This window comes from Aethalodelphis obliquidens, unplaced genomic scaffold, assembly GCF_003676395.1.
Source record: "Aethalodelphis obliquidens isolate GAN/ISIS:26980383/991018 unplaced genomic scaffold, ASM367639v1 scaffold7, whole genome shotgun sequence".
In the NCBI taxonomy this organism is placed as follows: Eukaryota; Metazoa; Chordata; class Mammalia; order Artiodactyla; family Delphinidae; genus Aethalodelphis; species Aethalodelphis obliquidens.
In genome coordinates this window covers 13,229,173-13,252,106 of record NW_020837951.1, presented here as the reverse complement: position 1 = coordinate 13,252,106, position 22,934 = coordinate 13,229,173, and the positions used below count along the sequence as shown (strand labels likewise).

Below are 22,934 nucleotides of genomic sequence, written 5' to 3'. Positions count from 1 at the left end.
AGTCATACCCACCTGGGATGGCCGGCAGGGCGGGGCCCGCCTGACTATCAGGTTCACAGGTGACCCGCTGAAGGAGGCTGAGAGGCAGGGGGTGGAGTGCAGAGTCCTCGGCTGGAAGCAGGAGACCTGGTTCAGGTGCCAGCTCGGGTCTCGGTTTCGCTGCCTATAAAATGGGTGCATTGGTCTCCCCCACTCACCTAACAAGGTTGTCGTGAGTACTGCACAAGCTCATAGATGCTGAAGGGCTTTGTGAGCTGTGGAAAGGGGAAGTATCAGCCCTAGGGGAGTAACCCAGCTTCCAGTGTCGGAACAGAAAGAAGTGAGTTTGTGATAGCAACCGTGCGGAGAGCCTGGAAAACACCCCTCCAGGTCATGACATCACCCTTAGCTGCCAAAAGGAGAAGGGGCTGAATGCCTCAGGGCTTACTCATCCTTGCAGCCCAGCTGGCTTCGGGGGGTTTGGGGGGGGGGGTGGTGGTGACACGACAAGCCAACTGCAGCTGGAGCTGTTCCTCTTTCCCCAAGCTTAGATGAAAGGGTCTTCCGATGGTCTCCAGAATGTTGTGTCCTCAAAGCTGGGGATTCCTACAAGGCCTGCTGGGTCCTGAGAGGGGGACTTGTCCAATTGTAGCCGTATCCCGAGGGTTCTAGATAAAGGGGCAGCCCTGAAGCTGCCCAGATAGGAGGGATGGGGGCCGTTTTGGTTCTGATGCTCCTGATTTTGAGACCGAGCCCCGACAACTCCCAGAGCCGAAGTGCCTCAGAGTGATCCGTCACCAGAAAGAGTTATGCTGTGTTAATGCTTTTGGCGACAATGCCACAGGAACCATCTTCTGCTTTCCCACTTCTGCAGAAGTGAGCAGCCACCGAGTGAGTACCTGTCAGCTGAGGGCTTTACATGTTCACCCCTTCCCTCCTCCATCCCTGTGCTGTACCCTACCTCACGCCCACCTCTGATGGGACCCCGCCGGTGACCTCCTCCTTGTCAAAATCCAGTGGTGTTTCCTCCGCTCTCCATGTCCTACCTCTCTGGAGCCTCGGGTACCTCCTCCTTCTGGAAGCTCTCTCTTCTTTTTGCTTCTGGTGGGCTGCACCGTTCACTTTATCTCCTACTTCTCTGACCTTCCTAATCAGGGCCCTGGTTTTTTCCCTCAAACATTCAGCAGGATTCTGACTACTTCTTTCTCGAGTTACATGTATAATAACATAGTTACTATATATACGATACTATAGTAACGTAGTTCATTCATTCGTTCATTCATTCATGCCTGCATTCACCTGACAGATATTTGGGCCCTGGACTGGGTGATGGCAAATCAGCAACGAACGAGATTTTTCCAACCCTCATGGTCTTACCGTCTTGGGTCTTACATACATTGTTCTACACATAACAAATTCATTCTTTCCTCAGCTATGAAGGAAAGGACCAGCGTTATGGGAGCATATGGGATTGGGTGGGTGTGATGGGATCTTGTCTGGACAGATGAGGGAGGCCTTCCTGAAAACCCTCAGACCTGAAGAAGAAGTAGAAGGTGGCTGAGTGGGTAGGGACAGAGCCCCAGGCAGAGGGAACAGCATGAGTGTGGCCTTGAGGAACTCAAAGAAGGGAGCACGACGAGAGAAGGGCCTGGAGACCAGGCAGCACCTTGGTCGTGTGGGCCCTTGGGGACCTTGGTTAGGGTTTGGACTTTTTCCTAGACCCCTGGGGAACCACTGGAAGTTTTAAAGTAGGGGAGAGGTTTGCCCCGATTTCATTATTAGAACCCTTGAAAGAGAGTCACAAGCCCCACCCTGATGAACCCCGAGGCTGTAATTTCTGGCTCTTCCACACTGTGGCATCCTGACGCTGTTCCTCAGTAGAAGGCTTGGTGTTGGGCAGCCCTGAAATGTGTACTGGGTAGTGTTCTCTGGGTTCCTTGCATTTTTTTCATTGCTGAACTTCTGCACTGGGGAGAGGAGGTGAATCAGACCCTGTCCTGCCCTGGGAGATCCAGACTTGCGGTGGCTGATGCCTGGGGCCCTGGGAGCCACAGAGGGCTTCCCCCTGAGTCAGGCATGAGGCTGAGAGGATGGGCATTCCAGGCAAGGGAGGTGCCCGTGCAAAGGCTTGGCCCCCTGCTGGAACCTCTGTGCTTGGGGACTAGTGAGCAGAGTGGCTAAAGCAGGAGGGTGGGGTTGAGGTGGGGAGACTGGGAGAGCGCGCGTGGGAGAGGCTTTGAACGCAGGGTCCTGATCCTCTGGGTGTCAGGGAGCCGTGGCAGGTCTTGAGCTGAGGGGTGGCTTGAGCAATGGGATTTGAGAACAATCAGCTGTTGGTGGGAGGCAGAGGGGAGGGCGGATCAAAGAGGCAACACTGTGAACTGGTTGGAGAGAATGAGTATCACTGGGTGAAGCCTTGTCAGTCCCACCCACCTACACACACACAGTAAAATGCTCTGTGCCTCTTTCTGTTCTGTGTCCTGTTGGGTCATTCCCCCATTGGTTGGCCCTCCTGAGGTGTTTCGCTGGGGTTTGGTTACACCCTGGGCTCCAGAGGCAAGCAGGTCTGAGCATCACTCTGGCTCTGACTTGCTATGTGCCCCTTGACATGTCCTTTAACCCCTTTCAGCCTCAGTTTCCTCATCTGTGAAATGGGGGTGATATTAGGGCTGTTGAGGATTAATGATGGGGAAGTAAAGTCCTAAGCATATGCCTGGTACCTAGTGGTGGCTTGGTTATCTTTATTTCCCTGTTGGTTGGTAATGGCCCAGTCTTTGGCATGATCTGCCCCTTTGGGAGTCCTCCTCTGTGGCCATAAATCTGTAATGTGAACTGGAAACAAGGTGTCCCCAGAAGCCCTGAAGGGAGCCTATAGTGGGATGCCGAGTGGTTTGGAGATGCCTTTACACTTCCCCCACTGGGGTGTGGCACAGGGCTGGGCTCCGAGAGCTGGACCAGGTCTTAGCTGTCTTTTAGCACCAGCACTCAGCACAAGACTGGCCTATCATGGTTCTCATAAATACTAAACAAACAAAAAAAATTTTTAATTAAAAAAAAGTCATAGACCTCAGGCATCAATCTACCAGCACCTTCATCTTATGACTGAGGAATCTGGGGCCCAGAGAGGGATAGTGACTCCTCCAAGGTCACCCAGTCCTTCAGTGGCATGGCTTGGGCCTGTCTCAAGTATTTATTGCAATTCTAATTTTTAAAATACTGACGGGACTTCCCTGGTGGCGCAGTGGTTGAGAATCTGCCTGCTAATGCAGGGGACACGGGTTCGAGCCCTGGTCTGGGAAGATCCCACATGCCGCGGAGCATCTAGGCCCGTGAGCCACAACTACTGAGCCTGCGTGTCTGGAGCCTGCGCTCCGCAACAAGAGAGGCCGCGACAGTGAGAGGCCCGCGCACCACGATGAAGAGTGGCCCCCGCTTGCCACAACTAGAAAAAGCCCTTGCACAGAAACAAAGACCCAACACAGCCAAACATTAAAAAATAAATTAATTAAAAGAAGGCTCAACATTTAAAAAAAAAAAGTACTGACAATTTCAAAGTTCCCAAGTAGACTGGGAAAGGGGTAACAATGTCCCCTAGACAATTCTGGGGAGCATCCTGGCTAGAAGGGCCCCAAGGATATCAAGTGCAACCTCCCAGTTTACATTTGGGGAGACTGAGGCCCAGAGAGAGGTAGTGACTTGCTCAGCGTCCCCAGAGAGCGGAAAGCAGAGGAGTAGCCACAAGGCCCATTTCCAGTAGCCTGCAGTAGGTGGGTGGGCTCTTCCCCCAGCCCACTGCCTCGTGTTTAAGAAAGCGAATTAGAGCATGAGCAGTCGTGTCCTGAGGAAGTTTTGGGTTTTAACTGCGTCAAGGCGAAGGAGCATTTCTGGAACTGTGTGCCTGTGGAGTTGGGCCTGGCACAGCTATTTCAGACTAAGCCGCAGGGCCCTATTTATAGGCCGATGTGATTAGATTGATGTGGTTAGGAGAGGCCCGCCTGTCCTCTGCCCAGCCCAGCTATGGTGGAGGAAGAGGCCCTCAGGGGCGACGCTGACCCATGGGTGAGTAGCAAGGGATCTAGGGTCGTCCCCAAGGCCTGCTTGGAAGAGGAGCTCCGGGGAGGCCTCAGGGGAAGTCCCAGCCCTGACTCCCAGTTCATCCGCCAGCCAGGCCCTCTGCAGAGATGAAACCAGCTCCGAGCCTATTCTCTCCGGGCTTAAAAAATCCTCCACTGCCTCAGACCAGGCCAGGACCCCTAGCAGTCAGGCTGCTCCAGTGTTTACCCACCAGGTCTTAACCCCAGGCATGCCTCGCCAGTGTTTGCATTTTCCAGTGGGGGCACACCTCCGAGCGTTTGCTTTTGCTGTTCCCTCCGCCTGGCGTGCTGGTTCCCTGTTCCCCAAAGACAAACCTCCATTCATCCTTCAAGACCCTGCTCGAATGCTCCTTTGTGGTTCAGCAGGCCCTGGGCGCTTCCTGCCTTGTGTTCCTGCTGCCTAGAGCCATTTGGGTGAATACCCAAGTTCATGTGTGTGCCCCACTGGGCCGGGGAGTCCTGAGGCAGGACCTGACACAGGGAAGAAAGGAGAAAATCATGTGTGGTTGAGCCCCTAGTGGGCCATTGACCTTACGCGGTTTATGAGACAAGATCAGCATGGCACGCTACGCGGTAGATATTTTTAAAAGGAGTGAGAGTAGCACTTTGGAGTCAGATAGCCCTGGATTTGGACTCTGCTCTGTACTTCCTAACTGTGTAACTTTGGGCTGAACCTTTCTGGGTCTCAGTTTCCCCATCTGTAAAATGGGTATGATGCTAGCCATGAGTTTTGGGGAAGCATTGTCAGCAAGACAAAGCTGAGAAGGACTTATCATGTTGCCTGGCCCACGTTGAGCTTCTATGTGCAGGAGCAGGTGTTATTTACTCAGGGGAAACTGAGGTCGGAGCAGGGAAGCGCCTTCTCTAGGGCTCAGTGGTGGAGCGGAAAGACCAAGTCTTGGGGTCCCAGCTTCCAACTCCATCCTGTATTCTCCTCCCCTTCCTCTTTTAACCCCCTGGGCCTATTCTGTTCCCAGATCAGGGGAAGATTTGTTTGGGGATTGTTTTTCCTAAGAAGTTTCCTCTCCGGTGCCCCTGGATGACTCAGAGCCCTGAGTCACCAGGAGGCTGAGGGCCAGGGAGGAGTGGGGTGGGAGGAGGAGGGAAGGAGAGAAGGAACCAGGAAGCGGCCCCAATTCCAGCCCAGGCCCTCCCACTGCTTGATGGACTAGATCTGGCAAGTCCCCAGTGCTGCCTGGCCTCAGTTTCCCCAAGTGCGAGAGGAGATGTTGGGCTTTGATGAGCGTTTCCCAGTCCAGGTTGAGCCTCATCACCCCAGGTTCCCAGGCCCCACCCCGAGCTATAGACAGACGCTGGGCGTGGGGTTTTCAGGAGCTCCCCAGGTAACTCTGCTGCACACCTGGTCTGTAGAGGTGTTTGGGAACCATGTGGCTCATGGCTGCTTTCCCCTGGGCCTCAGAGGGGCTGCTCAGCCTCTGCTTGACCGTCAGCACGAACTCACGGAGAGCACTTTTCTTGCCGAATGCCTTGGCGGAATCGTGCCCGGGAAGCGCATGGGCTTTAAAAAACCAAAACCAAAACCAGCTTTATTGCAGTATAACTTATGTAAATTGCTGGAGTAAGTTTACATATAATTTACATACATATAATTCACTGGTTTTAATTAATTCAGTAATTTTTAGTAAATTACATGAGGGATGCCAGTGTCACCACAATCCAGTTTGAGAACATTTTTATCACCCCTCATCACCCCTAAAAGGTGCCTGTGCCTGCTGGCCAGCACTCTGCACACCCACCTCCTAGCCCACCACTAATCTACTTTCTGTCCCTCTGGATGCCCAGACCCGTGTGCAACTCCCAGCTTCACCCTTTCTGGCTCTGTGACCTCCTGCAGGTTATCGCCCCTCCCTGAGCCTTGGATTTCTCTCCCGTAGGGGAGGAGGCATAGCCTCCTTGTAGCTCTTTGGTTGAATTGGACTAACGTGATAGAGTGTCTGATGCACAGTAGGGGCTGGGGTCAAGCGAGCCTGGTAGGCAGCACACAGGATGTGGTACAGATACGTGGGCACAGTTGTAACAATACAGCAAACATCTGATAGACTCACTGTGTGTCAGGCACTGGGCTAAGCCCTGTAATTGCTATATCTCCTTCAATCCCCACGACAAGACTTCTTAGGTAAACGTCAATATCATTTCCATTTTATAGCCAAAGAAACTGAGGCACTGAGAAGGGGAGTAACTTTTGCAAGGTCGTGTAGGTAACGGTTGATAGTACTAGGAGTCTGTCCCAGAGCCTGTCCTCCTTGACCTTCACACAACAGATGGGAATCATGGAGCAAGGGACACAGTGTGTGAACCCAGGGCAAGGTTTATGGCATACCCTTCCAAGGGACAGGGCCTGCGACAGTGGACGTGGGATTCAAAAGATGATAGATAGCACAGATCTTCCTTAACTTAAAATGGGGTTACGTCCCAATAAGTTGAAAATATCTTAAGTCAAAATGCATTTAATACACCTAACCTACCTTGCCTTCACATGTCATAGCTTAGCCTAGCCTACCTTAAATGTGCTCAGAACACTTACATTAGCCTACACTTGGGCAAAATCTAACACAAAGCCTACTTTATAATAAAGTGTTGATCATCTCATGTAATTTGTTGAATACTGTCCTGACGGTGAAAAAACAGAATGGTTGTCTGGGTGCAGAATCGTTATGAGTGTACCGGTTGTTTCCTCTGGTGATCGCGTGGCTGTCTGGGAGCGGCCGCAGCCCAGCATCACAACAGAGAATAGTACAGCATATCGCTAGCCCAGGAAAGATCAAAATTCAAAATTGAAAGCACCTTTTTTTTTTTAAGTCTTTATTGAATTTGTTACAATATTGCTTCTGTTTTATGTTTTGGTTTTTTGGCCACGAGGCATGTGGGATCTTAGTCCCCCTACCAGGTTTCTAGGGAATGTGTATTGCTTTTGCACAGTCGTAAAGTCCCCAAATCCTAAGTTGGACCATCACAAGTCAGGGACCGTCTATACAGAGTACATCACACAGCAGAAGTGACATGGTGCATGGTGTGTGATCCAAGGTGTAAGTGACATGGGACGCAGCACGTGGACTGTGCACCAGGGTACACAGGCAGGACAAGGTATGAGGAACACAGGGTCTGGTATGGGACACAGAGAACACGGTGTATGGGACGCTGGGCGTGGTTCAAAGTATATGACGCAGGAACAAGGTCCCCAGGGTATAGGGTTTGATGTACGGCAACGGCGCACAGAGGGTCCTTTTTTCATGTCAGTGCCTGGGGCCCCAGCACGTGGCAGCAGGAGCCAATTTTCTCCTCTCACAAAGGCCTGTCTGGTTTGTCTCCTCCTCTCTGCCTCTTTGGATGCCAAAGAGTGGGAGTGTCCCAGAGGACTGGAGCTCAGAGTATCCCCCCACCAGCTCAGACAGGGGTCAAGGCTTGGGGCCAAGTTCATGGCTCAGGAAGAGCCTGCCAGGCCCCCAAGTCCCCTCTGTCAGAAGCAGCTGTGAGCCCCTGTTGGCTGGGCCGGAGCCGGGTAATTTTCCTCTAAGCCGTCCTCCCTCCTGCTTCCCTCCCTGGCTGCCACTGCGGCTGTGAGCGCGTCTTAGTTGCGGGGCTTAAGGGAGAGAGAGCCCCTACGGCTGCTGGGGCAGAGGAGCCCATCCCTACCAGCTGCTGTCAGAGTGGGGGAAACGGAGGTGCAGGTGCAGCGGGGAGGCTGTGGCTCCCGCGCTAGCATTGCCCAAGCCCTCCTGGCACCTGACGCTCACTCCCTTACCTTGTCTCATCTGCACAAGGCCTCCAATAGCCTGATGAGGAGACTGAAGCTCAGAGAGGCAAAGAGCTTGCCTGAGGTCATGCAGTCAGAGCCACAGCTGAGGCTAGACGCCCCCCCACCACCCACCGCAGCTCTCCGGGAGGCAGGAAGTATAGAGGCAAGAGGTGTCGCAGAGGGTGTCGGGGGGAAGGTGGAGGGGGTTGTCAGTGGGTGATGAGGCTGCAAGAGCGTGTAGGTACCAGATCCCAGAGGGCCTTAAAACCCAAGCTGAGGAGTCCTGACTTCTTTCAGTTTGCACCAGGGTCCGTGGAAGGGTCTTGAGCAGGGAATGATGGGATCCCTGTGGATAAAGGGAGAGTCAAAGGCACTGAGGAAGCTGGTGCAGTGGTTCCAGAGAAGAGGTGGGAACCCTGAACCAGGACAGTGTCTGGGAGGCGGGAGAGGGAAGTGAGTGTAAATGGGGAGTATGTGGGGTTGAGCGTCTCTGCTCTGGCCTCAGCCCTTGTGTATGGCCTGGTGGGATGACTCTGGAGTGTCCCAGAGGGTTCTGGAAGCCCTCAGAGGGCTTGATGATGCGGGTCATTGGGCAGGTGCCTGGATGGAGGTGAGGCTGGGAGAACATCTGGGGAAAGGAGACAGCACCCGTTCCGGAGCCCTGTCATGTGCTAGGCACTGTGCTTTGTGGACTGGATCTCATTCATTTCTTCCAGCTGGTTACGATTATTCACTGAGCTGGGAAAGGAACAAAAGGGTTCCAGTACTATACCTCTGTTTGTGTTTAAGAGGGGAAAGTACGTTTTAAAAAGCCTTATTAAAATTAAAGCGATTAGTAAGGATAAAAAATATCTTTGAATCTCTGGTAGTTCTATTGTACTTAAAAGTTTGAGATAAATTGCAGAGAATTTCTAATCATGCTATAGCATTTGGAGTTTTTCCATAACTGATTTTTACTAGTGTCAAGTTCCAGCAAGCCTGTGAGATAGTCTGGCTTTTCTATACCCAGGGACACAGGTTCAGAGAGGTTGAGTCACTTGCAGGGTGAGACAGGGCTGGGATCGGGCAGTGACTCCAGAGCCCTTGTGCCTTGGGGTGGGAGGAGACCAGAGGAGAGGGGAGGGCATCATAACGAGGTTTGTGGATGGGGTGGGAGGCAAGGGGGACTCTTGAAGTGCTGGATTGAGGCCCCCTCCTAAGAAGCCTTCCTATCCTTGGCACCAGCCATCCCTCCAGGTCTCTGGGCCTTGGCTGGGACCCTCCAGTCCTACCCTGCTTTGGATGCAAGGGTGCAGAGATAGAAGTCAAGGGTGGGTATGGGGGCCAGTGGGCTGTTCGTTTCCGGGTCCTGGACACATGCCGGGCGCTTGTCTTTGGGTGTTACAGTTATTGAGCGCTTGCTGTGTGCTAATAAGCACAGTGCTGGGAGCTCCTTCAACCCTCCTCCCAGATGACCCCCAGGGTAGGACTCATCACCGCATTTTATAGAGGAGGAAATTGAAACACTGCAGAAGGGCCATTGGCCCAAGTACCCACCCCACCCCCCCCCCCCCCCCCCCCCCCCCCCCCGCCGAGGTAGGGATTTGGGCTCTGTCCAAACTCAGCCTGGATATTGTCTTGTCTTCCCCTGGATGGAAGGTTGTGCACCCCTCACCCTACTGGGCATTCTTGGTATCCCGAGCTCACCTAAGCTCCGCTCCTGGATTCTGCTCCTGGATTCTGGACTCTCTCCTCTGTCCTGAACCTGCCCCCTTTGTGTTTCTTGGAAGTTCTGCCTGCAAGGTACAAACTGACACCCAGAAGATGGGCTCCTGTTTACAGGAGGTCTTGGCTGTCACTGGCTGTGCAAAGCTTGGGGACAGAGAAAGGCTTCACTTGGAGCCTGCAGCAGGAGGGATATGTCACCGTCTTCTGAGGTCCTGTCATTATTGCTCCCATCATGGTGATTATTGGCCTAGGGAGCTGGGTCCTGCTGAAGGATGAACTTGATCCCCAGACAGACAGTGGGGGACCTTGACCAGATGCTCAAACATTGTTTGCCTTTTGCTGTTTCTTTCAGAATCTTAAAGTCCCAGGGCCTGAAGTGTCCTTAGAAATGGGCTGGTTTGCTCATCATCTGAGTCCCCTTGACTGGGTCACCACTGGGCCACTCATTATCTCTCTGGAAGAGGGGGAAGGAAACCGGCATTTTTGAACTGTCTTATGCCAGGCATGGTCCTAGGATCTTCCACATTTATGGTCTCATTCAGTGCTCTCCACTCACCTTTGAGAAAAACATTTTAACCCTGATTTTATACATAAGGAACTTGAGTGTCAGAGAGAGAGAGAGAGAGAGAGAGAGAGAGAGAGAGAGACGCTTCCTAGCCCCCAGCAAACAACCACCACAGCTTCCTCTATATGTGCATACGCTAGGCCAAGCACTGTGCTAAGCCCCAAACGTATTTTTACCTTACGACATTCTCACAGCAACTCTGGGAAGAAGCAATTCTAATCCCCATTTTACAGAAGAGGAAACTGAGGCTCAGAGAGCAGAAGCCACAGAGCTAGAAGTGGTAGGTCGGGATTTATACACAGCTTTTCCTGTTGGGAGCTCTTTCCACAATCATGCACATTGTTTTTCTCTCTGTTGGAAAGCCTTTCCTCTGTGGAGCAGGGAGCTGCCTCCTGTGGCCTTTGTTGCTTCTGGCTCTGGTTTGGGCCCCGTAGGCCCTGCTGCCCCAGGAGGCTGGCGGGTGGAGACTGTGTTCCCATCTTCTACTGGTCCTGCACCGCAGTGCCCGTAGTTGGGCCTCACTGTCCTGCTGCTGATAGTGTTTGTGCCTGGACTCCCCTATCGGTGGGCTGTGGGGTGCCAGAGGGGCTACGATACAGCTGTTTGCAGCTCCAGCTGCTGGCCTGCCAAGCCTCCCAGGGCCACTGCCTCCCCAGAGAAGGGGACACCGACTTCAAAGTGGACCCTGGCACGGAGGGCACGGACTCACACCCACGGCCAGATCTGGCTGCTTCCAGGGCACAGGCTCAGGAAGTGGTGGGGTTAGTTCCCCTCTGAATGTCCTGCCCTGGCTCTCAGCACTAGGTGGGGTTGCCTCCGAAGCTGGGGAAGAGCCAGTGGCTTTGGTCCCAGGGATAGTCAGCCTCTTGGAGTCCCACTGGCCATCTCCCCGCCAGCTGTCCACACCCAGGGTAGACTGGGCCAGGGCAGAGGTCCAGCTGGCCCTTACAGGGCGCCTTGTCATGTCACGGGCTCAGGCCTTACCTCTGGCCCAGGAATGGAGACCTGGGTTCTAGGTCTGCTCTGCCAGGTACTTGCTATGTGATTCTCAGAAGTTACACTCTTGTTCTTGGTGTCATAGTCTACAAAGAGAGGATGGACTAGTGAGCGTTGCTACAGATAAGTCCTACTCTGTGCAATGCACTCCAACAGTCTCACTGCTGAGCTCCCAACTGTCCTGCAACTGGGCACTACTATCCCTTTTTACAGATGAGTGACCCAACGCTCAGAGAGGGAAAGCAACTTGCTCCAGGTTCCACAGCCCAGACCTGAACTCAAGAATCTCCTGTGAAGTCTGTAACCTTCCTCCAGCACCACCACGCTGCTCTCACGTGGCACATGCTGAACAGAGGCCTCTGTGCAAAGAAAGCAGTTCAAAAAATGGGCACTAACTTTTGGGAAGCTTCTACTGTGTGTCGGGCCCTGGGCCTCCTCACTGCTCTGTGAGCTGGGTATCATTCTCCCCATTTTATAGATAAGGAAACTGAGGCCCTGATCACAGGAGCTGAGTCTCCCAGATTCTAAAACGTGTTCTTTCAAGTCCCCAGGGCTCCCCAGACCTCACAGAGGCCCTGTCTGCTTTCACTGGGTTTTATAACTGCCTTCTCTGTTTACTGCCTGTTGTCCCATTTAGCAAAACCAGAGGGGTGGGTATTCCCAGGAGGACCCAGAGCCCAGCAGTGACCCAGAAAGCAAGCAAGCTCTGAGAGAAGACTTTCCATGAGTAGCCAGCTGCCTGGGAATCAAGAACAACAGTGTTTGGGGTGAAGAAAAAAGAACAGGGTGGTGTCTTCCAGGGCCAGCCAAGGCCTTTTGTACATCGAGGCCGGGGGCGGAGGGTGAGGCTGCCTGCTCCCATCTCTGGTAGCTGCCTTGGGAGGTCCAGGGAGACACGGAGGCTAGCCTAAGGTCACAGAGGAGCAGGGCCAGAGCTGGTGGTGGGGGTCCTGGATCCAACTACAGGGGAGAGATGTGGGCTGATGCTGAAAGCCACCTACTGTGTGTAGCACTAGGCGGGAGCCTGGAACACCCAAGATCAGAGGTCAAGGGGATCTCTGAGGTCCAGAGAAGGGCAGGGACTAGGGTGTACTCACGTAGCGAGTGGTGGCAGAGCCGGGCTGCCTCTCAAGTACAGGAGACCGTGCCTGACCTGTGTGCCCATGAGTGGCACAGAGTGTAGGTACCACAGTCCATCTTCCACCCAGTGGCTGCAGCCTGGGGACCTTCCTAGGACAAGCCTCTGTCCTGGGTGCTCACAGGTGCAGGTGCAGGGCTGGAGGGCTGCAACCTCTTCAGCCTGGGACGCGTGGTAGGGACGGCCACCCCACGGAGTTCGGGCTGCCAGGCTTGGCTCGGGCTTGACTGAGTCCGCGCCTGCAACCCTTTACCTGTAAACGGTACTGTTTCTCCCTTCCTGCCCAGGTGGGATGGTGCTGCGAGGCCCTGCTTGATCCCCAGATAGAGCTTGGGCACTGGAGCCAGCCAGCCTTGTGTCTGAATCTCAGCAGTGCCTCTTTCTAGCTGAATGACCCCAATCAAGTGACTGAAACTCCCTGAATCTCCGTTTCCTGGTCTATAAAATGAGAAATTTAATACCTCTTTCCCCTGGTTGCTGTGAGGAGACTCAGAATCAGACACCGCCCATCCCTTCCTCCCTCTCTTCTCCCAGAGATGTCTGGATCCAGAGGTGAGGTGGCATGCTGCCATCGGTGACCGCCGTGCCCCCTTGTGTAGTTCAGGGGCCCTGCACCGTCTCATTCAGAAGGACCTGTAGAGGCAACCTGGACCAGTGCTCCCATTTTACAGATGGAAACCCTGAGGCTTAGAGACGTGTCGGTTCTGGATATGGTTGTAGAGCCAGTATCTGGGAATGCTGGGCTAGGAATGAGGCTTAGAGTCAGAGCATCAGGGCCTACCCCATCTTTTGGGTATCTGGACCTTGAGGCCCAGATAGGGACAGTGATTTGCCCAAAGTCCCCCAGGAAGTCAGTGGCAGAGGGAAGCCTAGCACTGGGTGGGGACTCTTCCTTTCTACCTAGAAGTTTTTCTTTTGCATTTAAGTCCCCCCACTGGCCCCTGCCCCCACCCTCGCCCTGAACTCATCCTCTTCCAGGCAGGGAGCAGCATAAGACCATGTCCCCATCACAGTCTGCACACATCACTGCCCTGTAGTGAGAGTTTCTAGGCCATGGGCTCCCCGAGGGCAGGAGCCAGGGCCTGTTCACCAGGTCTCTAGTGCTGAGGACCCAGGCTCCAGAGCTATGTGACAGGCAAAGCTGCAGGGCCTTTGTGATCATTAACCAGGGGCCAGTGACCCTGGGCTAGTGTCAGTGACCCCTGGCACCAAGGCCAAGCCACAACAGCCCTCTGTTAATCACCAACTGAGCAGAAAGGACGGCTCAGCTGGGCCAGATGCCGACTCAGGGTCATTCGGGGGACAGGGATGACAAGGAAATTTCTTCCTCCTGCTTGTTTGGATTTTCCAAATTGTCTAATGAGCAGGTATCATTCTCTATTTTAAAGGTATTATTTCTACATCAGTCCTTTTTTTTTTTTCTCGGCCATGCCACGTGGCATACAGGATCTTGGTTCCCCGACCAGGGATGGAATCCGTGCCCCCTGCAGTGGAAGCGCAGAGTCTTAACCACTGGACTACTGAGGAAGTCCCCGTAGATCAGTCTTTTATAAAAAAAAAAAAAACACCCAAAAAAACAAAAAAAACTTCATTGGATAAATACTTGTAAATAGTTTCAATCCCTAGAGCACATTAAAAAAATTTTTCACACAAATATATTGAGGTATAATTTAGATACCAGAACAATTCACCCATGGTAAGCAGACGGGACTGTGATTTTTAGTACATTTTTCAGTTGTGTAATCATCACCATAATCCAGAGTTAGAATGTTTTCATCACCCTAAGATGTTCCCTTGTGCCAATGGCAGCGATGTGGGTGCTTAACCCCAACCTCTCATCCCTTTCAAACAAACTGGCTTGACGGTTTGCTGTTTACCCTCCTTGATTTTTTTAAGGATGTATACAAAAACAGACACCCTCAGAAAACAGAGGAGAGGAGTCACATTATAGTCATTGTACAATTCGCTTTTTGCACTTGGAGCTCTCTCCGTGCTTATTGAGCACCTACTATGTGCCAGGGACGGTCCGCACTAGCTTATTCTTTTTTCACAGCTGCAGAGTGGTCTGTTGTATGGCGGCTCCATAATTTGTTTAACCGGGACACTTGGGTCCTTTCCAGTTTTCTTCAAACAATGCTTCAGTGAACATCCTTGCATGTATATTTCCACGTTCCTCTGCAAGTGATACTGAAGGAAATGGCACTGTTGTTGCAATATGTGTTTCGAATTTGTGGTCATAAATTGCTCTCTAGAGAGGGGAGACTGGTTTATACTTCCATCAAGAGCATATGAGAACTGTGGGGTTTTTATAACCCTCGAAATGCCTAAGGAGAGGGAAGAGCTCTCTGAATTTAGGCCAGAGCTGATTCACTGCAGGCTCTACAGGCCCAGGACTAGACATAGGGCTTCAAGAACTCGGGCATCTCTCTGTGGTTCCCCACAGACACTGGGATAAAATTCAGACTCTTCAGTGTGACACACAGGCCCCTGTGACCCCCGCCACCCTCTCCAGCCTCATCTCTTCTTGCTCCTGTGTTTGAGACAGGACCCCTCCTTAGTCACTGCATGTGGCCTGCATTTGCCCTTTGCCCATGCTGTTCCCTCCTCAGAATGCCTCTTCTTCTCAACCTCCCTCCTCCCTGTCCTTCAAGGCCCAGGTCACAAGTCCCTTTGTCCATGAAGCTTTCTTATAATCCCTGCAGTCTGATTTGTCTTCTCCGTGTGTGTGTTCATTTAGCCCTGTATCTGACCCACAGTCCATCTTAAATGGGAGGAAGTTGTGTGTGATGGAAGGCAAACTTCAGCCTGATTAGATAGAAACTGGGCTCCAGGAGGAGCTGGTGCGGATGACTAAAGCTCGTGGGGAAGGGGGATGGGAACTCCCATTTACTAATTGTCAGACCAGGCCATTTTCACACAGAGAGACTGGTTTAATTCTCAGCAACCACTTTATACCCATTTACTAGATGAGAAGACTGAGGCAGAGAAGAAGAAAGTAACTTACACACAGTGGACGTGGGAATCAAACCCAGGTCTCCAGCTTCTGCATTCTCTTCCCTGTCATTGCATTCCCTGTTATTGGGAAAGGAGGAGATTTGGGATGCAAAGGGAACTTGGAAATAGAGAAGCTGGGCCCGGCAGAGTAGTGAGAGGGAGAAGAGAGGGGCTGGAGAAGGTGGGAAGCAGGCCTGGGTGAATTCGAATAGCACTTCTAACCCAGTGACTGACTGTAAGCCTCCAGTGGGAGAGTGAGAGATGGGAAGGGAGCCTGGGAGAAGGGCAAGAGGCTTGAATCCTTGACTTCCCCAGGGAGAGCCAATAGGACCTAAAACTGAAAAAAACAAGAACAAAACCAAAACTAACACCCCCCCCCAAAAAAAGAAAAAAACCCAAACAACAAGGGCTTGTTATTTAAGACATGAAGCCAAACACTGAAATCAGCTGAAGGAGGAAGATAGAAGTGGTTGGTTGCCCCAAGGTGTAAGTGGGGTTGAGAGGCAAAACTTTGCATAAATAACGTGACTTTAAGTTTTTATCAAAACAACCTTTTACAAAATAAAAACTTTTTTAAAAGGAAGGAAAGACGGGCAGTCTTGAGTAAAACAGAACCTGCAATCCAAGAAGTTGAGAGATCTGCCTGCCTTTCTCTGTCTGGCTTGTTCAAGGGTCCAGTGAAGGTCAGCCCCCCGGACTGTGTCCTCAGCTGGTGACAGCCACATGCTGCCTAAGTGGGTCGTCCACTCAGAGCACCTGGAGTGAAATGTTGGCTTTCATTTCCTAGTAGTGTGCAAATTGCTTGACCTTTCTGCACTCAGTTTTCCCCTCTTTAAAATGGGGCTGTCGATGGTACCCAGTCTGTAAAGGATGTTGGGATGTGTCAGTTTTCACATGAAGTGGAAAACCTTCAATAAATATTAGTTCAGGGGATTTGTTGCTGGAGACGTTAGGGGTGGAGAGGGGAGGGTTCTTGCATGGACCACACAGGAGGCTAAGATGGGTGAACTCCCTGCCATTCTTACGTGTGCCCATTTAGTGTGCACTGAGTTAGCGCCTGCTGCTTGGTCTCCACCCCTGACCTGGGGTGAAGGGGTGGCCACGCCCAGTTGGATCTGTCCGGGTGGGAACCCCGAGGTCTCTAAAATCCAGGCCAGATCCCCGCCCTTCCCAGGCCCGCGGGGGCCCAGCCCTGCCGCACGCCCTCCCTACGGGGCGGTCCCCAGCTTGGGCGGGATGGGCGGGCGGCTACTTAAGGTCTGCGACTGGGGAGGCAGAGGCTGCCGCCCAGGTCTTCTGCCGCCGTCGCTGCCATGGCTCCGCACCGCTCCGCGCTACTGGACGCGCTGGTCCTGGCGCTGTGCGCGCTGTCGCCGCCGGCCCGCGCCGCCACCGCGTCGCGGGGGGTGACCCAGGCGCGGGTGAGTGCCCGGGGGGCCCCGGGGGGCTCCCGGAGTAACTCTCTATTGTAAGTTCTTGCAGATACAGCGCTAGGAAAAGGGGAGTATTTCAGGTCTAGAATGGAAAAACTGTTTTGTTGCTTTGTAAGTATCTCTTGCTGCTTCCGGGGCTCCGGTGGATGGGGGTGGGAGCCTCAGGGCCCTGGCTGTTTCCCTCCCTAGAGGCTAACCTCACCTTGGCCGGATTTCTTTTTCCCTCGGTGCTACCTTCTGATTTCGTACCCATCTCTGCCCCTAGATTTCTCCTCTTCCTTGCCTGATTTCTCCTTCCCTCTGCCTCATTTCTCTCCTTCCCTCTTCTGATTTCTTCTTCCATTTCAGATTCCTCTTTCTCATCTAATTTCTCTCTGCCTCTTCAATATTTTCCCCCTCTTCCCTGTATGATCTCACCTCCGCCTGCTTACCATCCTTCCTGTTATTTATTCTCGCCCCTCTGTTACCTCCTCTGCCCTGTCTGGTTTCTCCTCACTCCTGCTGTCCTATTGTGTTCTCCGTCCCTCTGCCTGAGTTCTCCCATCTGTTTTTTTGACTTCTTCCACCAGATCCGGCCCGAGGTGACCTGCGCCTGCTGATTTCCACCCTCTGACTCCAAGCTAACCATCCCACTCTGCTCCATGTCTAGCCCCAGTGCATGCCTGATGGCCTTCCCCCATCCTTGACCACCTCATCTCCAACAGGCTCCTGCAGACCCCGGCTGCGTCCTCTCGCCTTTTCCAAGAAATGGAATTTGGGGGGGTGGGGTTTGGGGGGCAGGAGGGAGGAGGCAGACAGCGCAGGAGGCCACTTGGGCTCAGTCATCTAGGCCCTTCTTGGAGGTGTGGACATGGACATGGTTGGGGCATGGGAAATCTTCCCACTTCCAAAGAGCAAAAGCAGACAGGCTGTGTGACCTTAGGCTAGTCCCCTTCCCCTCTTGGGGCCTCAATTTTCCTGTCTGCAGGGTGGAGTTGGATAATGAACTCTCTGAGGACCCTTCTAGTTCTGAGGACCACTGAGGATACTGGAAGGGAACAAGCTGAGCCCCTGGCGACCCCCAGATTTACCATTGCCATCTGAGGGGTCTCCCCACGGTCCCAAAACTCGTGCTCTTAGAGCATGGGCCAATTCCTGCTCTGTCATTTCCTAGCTGGGGGTCCCCGTCTTCACCTCTCTGCACCTCGACTGTTGCATCTAATTGGCACTAAGAAAGGAAGAGAGAAGGGAGAGAGAGCCTTCTGTCCCCCCATCACCAGGGAGCTGAGGAGGGGAGACAGATGCTGGCCACAGACAGGGTTTGGAGCCTAAACTCTGCCCTGTTTGCTCACTCGTCGAGCAGGGGTCATAGAACGGGGTGGGGAGAGTCAGCGGCTCAAGTGAGATGCTCTTGGTGCTGGAAACCACCCTCCCTCGTGCCCCGGGGTGGGGTCTCTCCCTGCCGAGGCTCCTGCCCTCACTCAGGCTCCTCCCCGTCTCTTGCAGCCCAGCAGCATGGTGGTGGAACACCCCGAGTTCCTCAAGGCAGGGAAGGAGCCCGGCCTGCAGATCTGGCGTGTAGAGAAGTTCGACCTGGTTCCCGTGCCCCGCAAACTCTATGGAGACTTCTTCACAGGCGATGCCTATGTCATCCTGAAGACGGTGAAGCTGAGGAGTGGGAACCTGCAGTACGACCTCCACTACTGGCTGGGTGAGGCTGGCCCCGCCCGAGCCCCCATCCCAGCCCCTCTGCTGTAAAGCACAGACCTTTGAGGCATGGTCGCCAGGAAGTGCCCACGGGAATTAAGTGACTATTGAGCATCAAGTGTGTGCCAGACCCTTGGTTACATGTTCCCAAGACTCTAGAGCCCACCTGCCCGAGTTCAGACCCCGGCTCTGCCCTTTGGCAAGATATTCAGTGTCTCTGTAAAGTGGACCTGATGATTGCACTAGACTACCTCATAGGACTGTTGTGAGGGTTAAACAAGCCACTATGGCACACAGACTGGAGGTGATTTGGGGACCCTGGACCCCCTGCAGAGCTCCAGTCACACTCCAGTTTGCCCTTCAGAGTCGGAGCCTGGAGCCCTGCCGCAGCTCTGCTGTGTGACTCTGTGAGTCCTGCCCCCTCACTGTGCCTTGGTTTTCTGTTTTTTTGTTGTTGTCGTTTTGTTTTGTTTTGTTTTGTTTTGTGGTACGCGGGCCTCTCACTGCTGTGGCCTCTCCCGTTGCGGAGCACAGGCTCCGGACACGCAGGCTCAGTGGCCATGGCTCACGGGCCCAGCCGCTCCGCGGCATGTGGGATCCTCCCAGACCGGGGCACGAACCCGTGTCCCCTGCATCGGCAGGCGGACTCCCAACCACTGCGCCACCAGGGAAGCCCTGTGCCTTGGTTTTCTGATGCTCCCTAGCCTGACTTCGTGCTCAGGAAGGTTGAGAGTGAGTGCAGGGGGAAGCGTCAGAGCTGTGAGGACTCCTAGAGACCTGGAGTCAGCCTCCCACCTCCCCCATTATACAGATAGATTAACCGAAGCTCATAGGAGGCAGGGGCTTGCCCAGCTTCTACAGCCAGGCCAGGGCACTGCTGGGGGCTCCAGACTCCTCCTCCGTGGGAGGCTGGGGCCACTTTACAGAAGCCCGGCTCATGCTGCTCTGATGTCCCCCAGGCAATGAATGCAGCCAGGATGAGAGCGGGGCAGCTGCTATCTTCACCGTGCAGCTGGATGACTACCTGAACGGTCGGGCTGTGCAGCACCGTGAGGTCCAGGGCTTCGAGTCTGCCACCTTCCTTGGTTACTTCAAGCATGGCCTCAAGTACAAGGTGGGTGCCGGGCAGCAGGGACAGATGCACCAATGGCAGGGCTCACTCAGGTCCATCCATCATCTTTCAGTCTTGTTTGGTGATGTGGGCAGATGGGTCAGAGCTCAGCCTTTGGAGTTGGTTAGCTCTGGGCCCTTCCTAGCTGCGCGACCTTGGACAAATCACTCTCTCTCTCTGAGCCTCTGGTTTCTTATTAAATTGAGAGAAGAAAATTTTCCATCACTTCACAGGGTGGTCTTCCTAGCCCCAGCTGTAAGGGGTGGGCCATGGGTGGGAACCTTGCTTTCCCGGGGCTTGAGCCTGCCAACAGAGGGGCCTATGTTAGGTATTTGAAACACATTTGATCACATTTCTCCTTCTGCTTGTTAGAATCCCCCTTGAACTTGAACTCTGAAGCGTCTGAGCCCCAGCCCCAAGCCAGGTAGGGCTGAGCAAAACCAAGCTGGAAGCCCCAAGAGGCTGTGCCGTGTATTGTGTATGACGTCTGGGAAACCACTTGGCCTCCCTGAGCCTCCCTTTCCTCTTCTGTTACATGAGAACCAGTTGTACCTGCCCTTTGGGCCTGGGGAGAGGATTTGGTGAAGGCATAGCTGGGAAATGCCTTGCACAGAGCTTGGCACCTTGGAAGGGCTCCTGGAAAGCTGTAGTTTTACGAAGCTGGGGTTCTCTTTGGTCAGGATAAGGAGGGGATCATAAGCTTTGATGGTCTTAATGTCAGAGTTCAAATCTCTTATTTTAAGAGAGGGAGGGGCAACTGAGGCATAGAGAGGTTAAGCAACTGGTCCAGGGTCACACAGCCAGTCAGTCCCAGAGCCAGGACCAGAACCCAGATCTCCTGACTCCCAGCTTTTTCCCACTACACCAACCTGCTTCTCATGAGCAGGGTTCTAGGATAGGTATTAAGCCCCATCTATGCTGCTGATGTGCTGTGTGACCTTAGAGAAGTCATCATCCATCTCTGGGCCTCTGGGTTGTCTGTGTTAGCAGGGTGGCCACGCTGTCTGCTCAGCTGACACATCAGGGATTAGGTGATGGAAAAGCTCTCATGAGACTGAGATAGCAGAGGGCAGGGTGTGTTGTGGGAACAGGGCCTCAGCCCTGCGCTGGGTGGAGCAGGGTTGGAGTCCCTGGAGGCTACCAGCACCCCTGTCAGTCACATCCACGCCCACAGTGCCTCCTGCGGAGCTGTCCAGTTCTACCTTCTTTCTACAGCCTCTTCTGGGGCCCTGGTACCGACGGAGGGAGGGGTGAGAAGCTTGGGACCCAGTCCCTGGACTTGGAGAAGGACCAGGGCTTTTTGCAGCTCCTGGAGCAGAAAGCGGAAAGGACACTCGATCAGGAGTCAGAGAGGTTGGTTCAGGTCCCAAGGCCACCCCTCTCCCTGCTTGTGCCTCCAGGTGGGCGCTCTCACATATTTGTCATTCATTCAGCAAATAGTTATCAAGCCCCTTGAGCAACAGCGCCTGCTTTTTGTTGTTGCTGTCTGGACAGCAGTGACTTAACTTGTGGACAAGTTAAGCAGCTTACAGAGCTGGTAAGTGACAGAGCTGGGATTTAAACCCAGGTGTGAAGGGCCTCGCACAGAACGAGTTCAGAGTGGACATTTGAAGACTCCCTGGTCTCTGATCTTAGCTCAGATGGAGCCTAGGAATCTGCATGTTTAGCAAGCCTCCTTCACCCTCCGGTGATTTTTCCAAGATGTTCTTGGACCATACTCTGAGGAATGTTCCAGGGGATGCGTTCCCAGCCCAAGCCTGGATTTGGGACTTCAGTCCTGAGAGGCCCTGGCTTTCGGTGGAAACGTGAGGTCCAAAGCCAGTCCTGTTTTCCACCTTCTGCAAGTCCTCCCGCCGCCCCTGCACTTGGCAGGCCCAGTTCAAGGTTCTCGGCCTGGCGCCCTCATCAATTATAGATCTCCAAGGAGCAGAGCTTGTTACGCAAGACTTGTTTCTGTGAAAGCCTGCTCCTGGAGCCAGTTCCGTCCTCGGGGTGTGAGAAGGGGCAGGGAGGGGACGAGAGCCGCTGGAAAGGGCTTTCACGGGGCCTGTGCTGTCCGGTTCTGTGACCTCCACATCCTTCAAGTCATTGCATTTGATCCCTCCTCCTCCTCCTGACTCCCAGACAGAACCCTAGAGACCCCACGGGGCTGCATTATTTGAAAACCTTGGTTCAAGCAGAGTCTGGGGTGGCCTGAGTCCTAGAAGCTCCCGAACGCAATGGGAACTCACAGAATCACTTGAACCCTTCCTGTCCTCCCTCCTGTTTCTTAGATGAGGAACCCTGAGTTTAGAGGGTGGAGGGGACCAGCCCCGATCAGTAGGTTTTTCTTTGTTTTATAACATATTTTAAAATGTAGATCTTTATAGCTTTTATCCTTCTTCAGACTGCAAGTGTGATACAAGCTTACTGTAAAATGTCAAGCGTAGAAATATGGCTTCTAGGAAGTAAAAGTTCCCCATGATTCTACTCGTGAAGATATACACCAAATGGTACATAATTTTTCTCTATATATACATGAACATATATGTTATTTATTTATTTTTTTAGCCGCACCGCGCGGCATGTGGAACCTTCCCCATGACCAGGGATCGAACCCATGCCCCCTGCAGTGGAAGTGCAGGGTCTTAACCACCGGACTGCCAGGGAAGTCCCTATATGAACGTATAGATGTGTATATTATGTATAGATATAGAATCTATACATATATATGTATATATAGATATATCATCACTTTAATTTGGAAAGTGGCTTTTAAAACAATATCCTATTAAATTTTGTTTAAATAATTTGATGCCAATCTCTGCCCACCTAATGATTAGACCATAGAAAGCAACAATCAATCCTAAAGATTAAAGTAAAAATAGTGAAAAATAGTAAAACTTTCCAAAAAGTCCTGCCCCTTATACTTGGAGATCCACTAATGTCTCCTAAGAGCTTACTTTTATTTTTTTGCTAACTAATCTTTCTAAGTCTAATTTCCCAGATCAGGAAGATTAGAGGAGTTAATTAATCAGGAAATGCCTGTCCATACTCATTAGAAATCAAGTATTCTTTTAATTTATAAATTCATATACAGAGAATTTATTGGAACCAAGATTTATGACATTGAACAACACTTTTCCTTTTTTAAAAGAAAGTTTCTATTTTTTTGATAAAAAATAAAAGGCACACTTGTACAAGTAAAATATTTTAGAGATGTATTTCTCCAATTTAAGGGTCTTTCTCTTCCCTCATTTCCCCATTTCTTCCTCTCTGAGGAATCCATGAAAATGGTCCATGTGTCCGTTCAGCACCTTTTGGAAAAGCTTTTCAGATCCACGGTCTCTGTACCTCCAGATGAATGAGGTTCCAGGGTCAGTGGTGCCCACAGACACTCAGGAGTTCCTGGGCTGGCAGACTTGGGCAAGGCTGGTCCCTAGAAGGGCAAACTTGGGGGTAAAACTTACACCAATTATCTGGGACCCTGGGCAC

The 22,934-nt window shown here is 52.6% G+C and overlaps 1 protein-coding gene across 5 annotated transcripts in view; it reads left to right on the top strand.

Annotated features, from left to right (window-relative positions):
- Positions 1-22,934, top strand: part of GSN (gelsolin) — a 56,680-nt gene that overhangs the window by 12,519 nt on the left and 21,227 nt on the right. For 2 of the 5 annotated variants that reach the window (XM_027105002.1, XM_027105004.1), the window contains 2 exons: positions 18,149-18,353; positions 19,309-19,463. In XM_027105002.1, coding sequence (XP_026960803.1) covers positions 18,158-18,353; positions 19,309-19,463 — 351 coding nt within the window. In that variant the 5' untranslated portion in view covers positions 18,149-18,157. Of the gene's footprint in view, positions 1-16,517; positions 16,652-16,675; positions 16,699-16,735; positions 16,775-18,148; positions 18,354-19,308; positions 19,464-22,934 lie in introns of those variants that run through there. The other 3 variants (XM_027104999.1, XM_027105003.1, XM_027105000.1) reach the window with 3 other exon arrangements.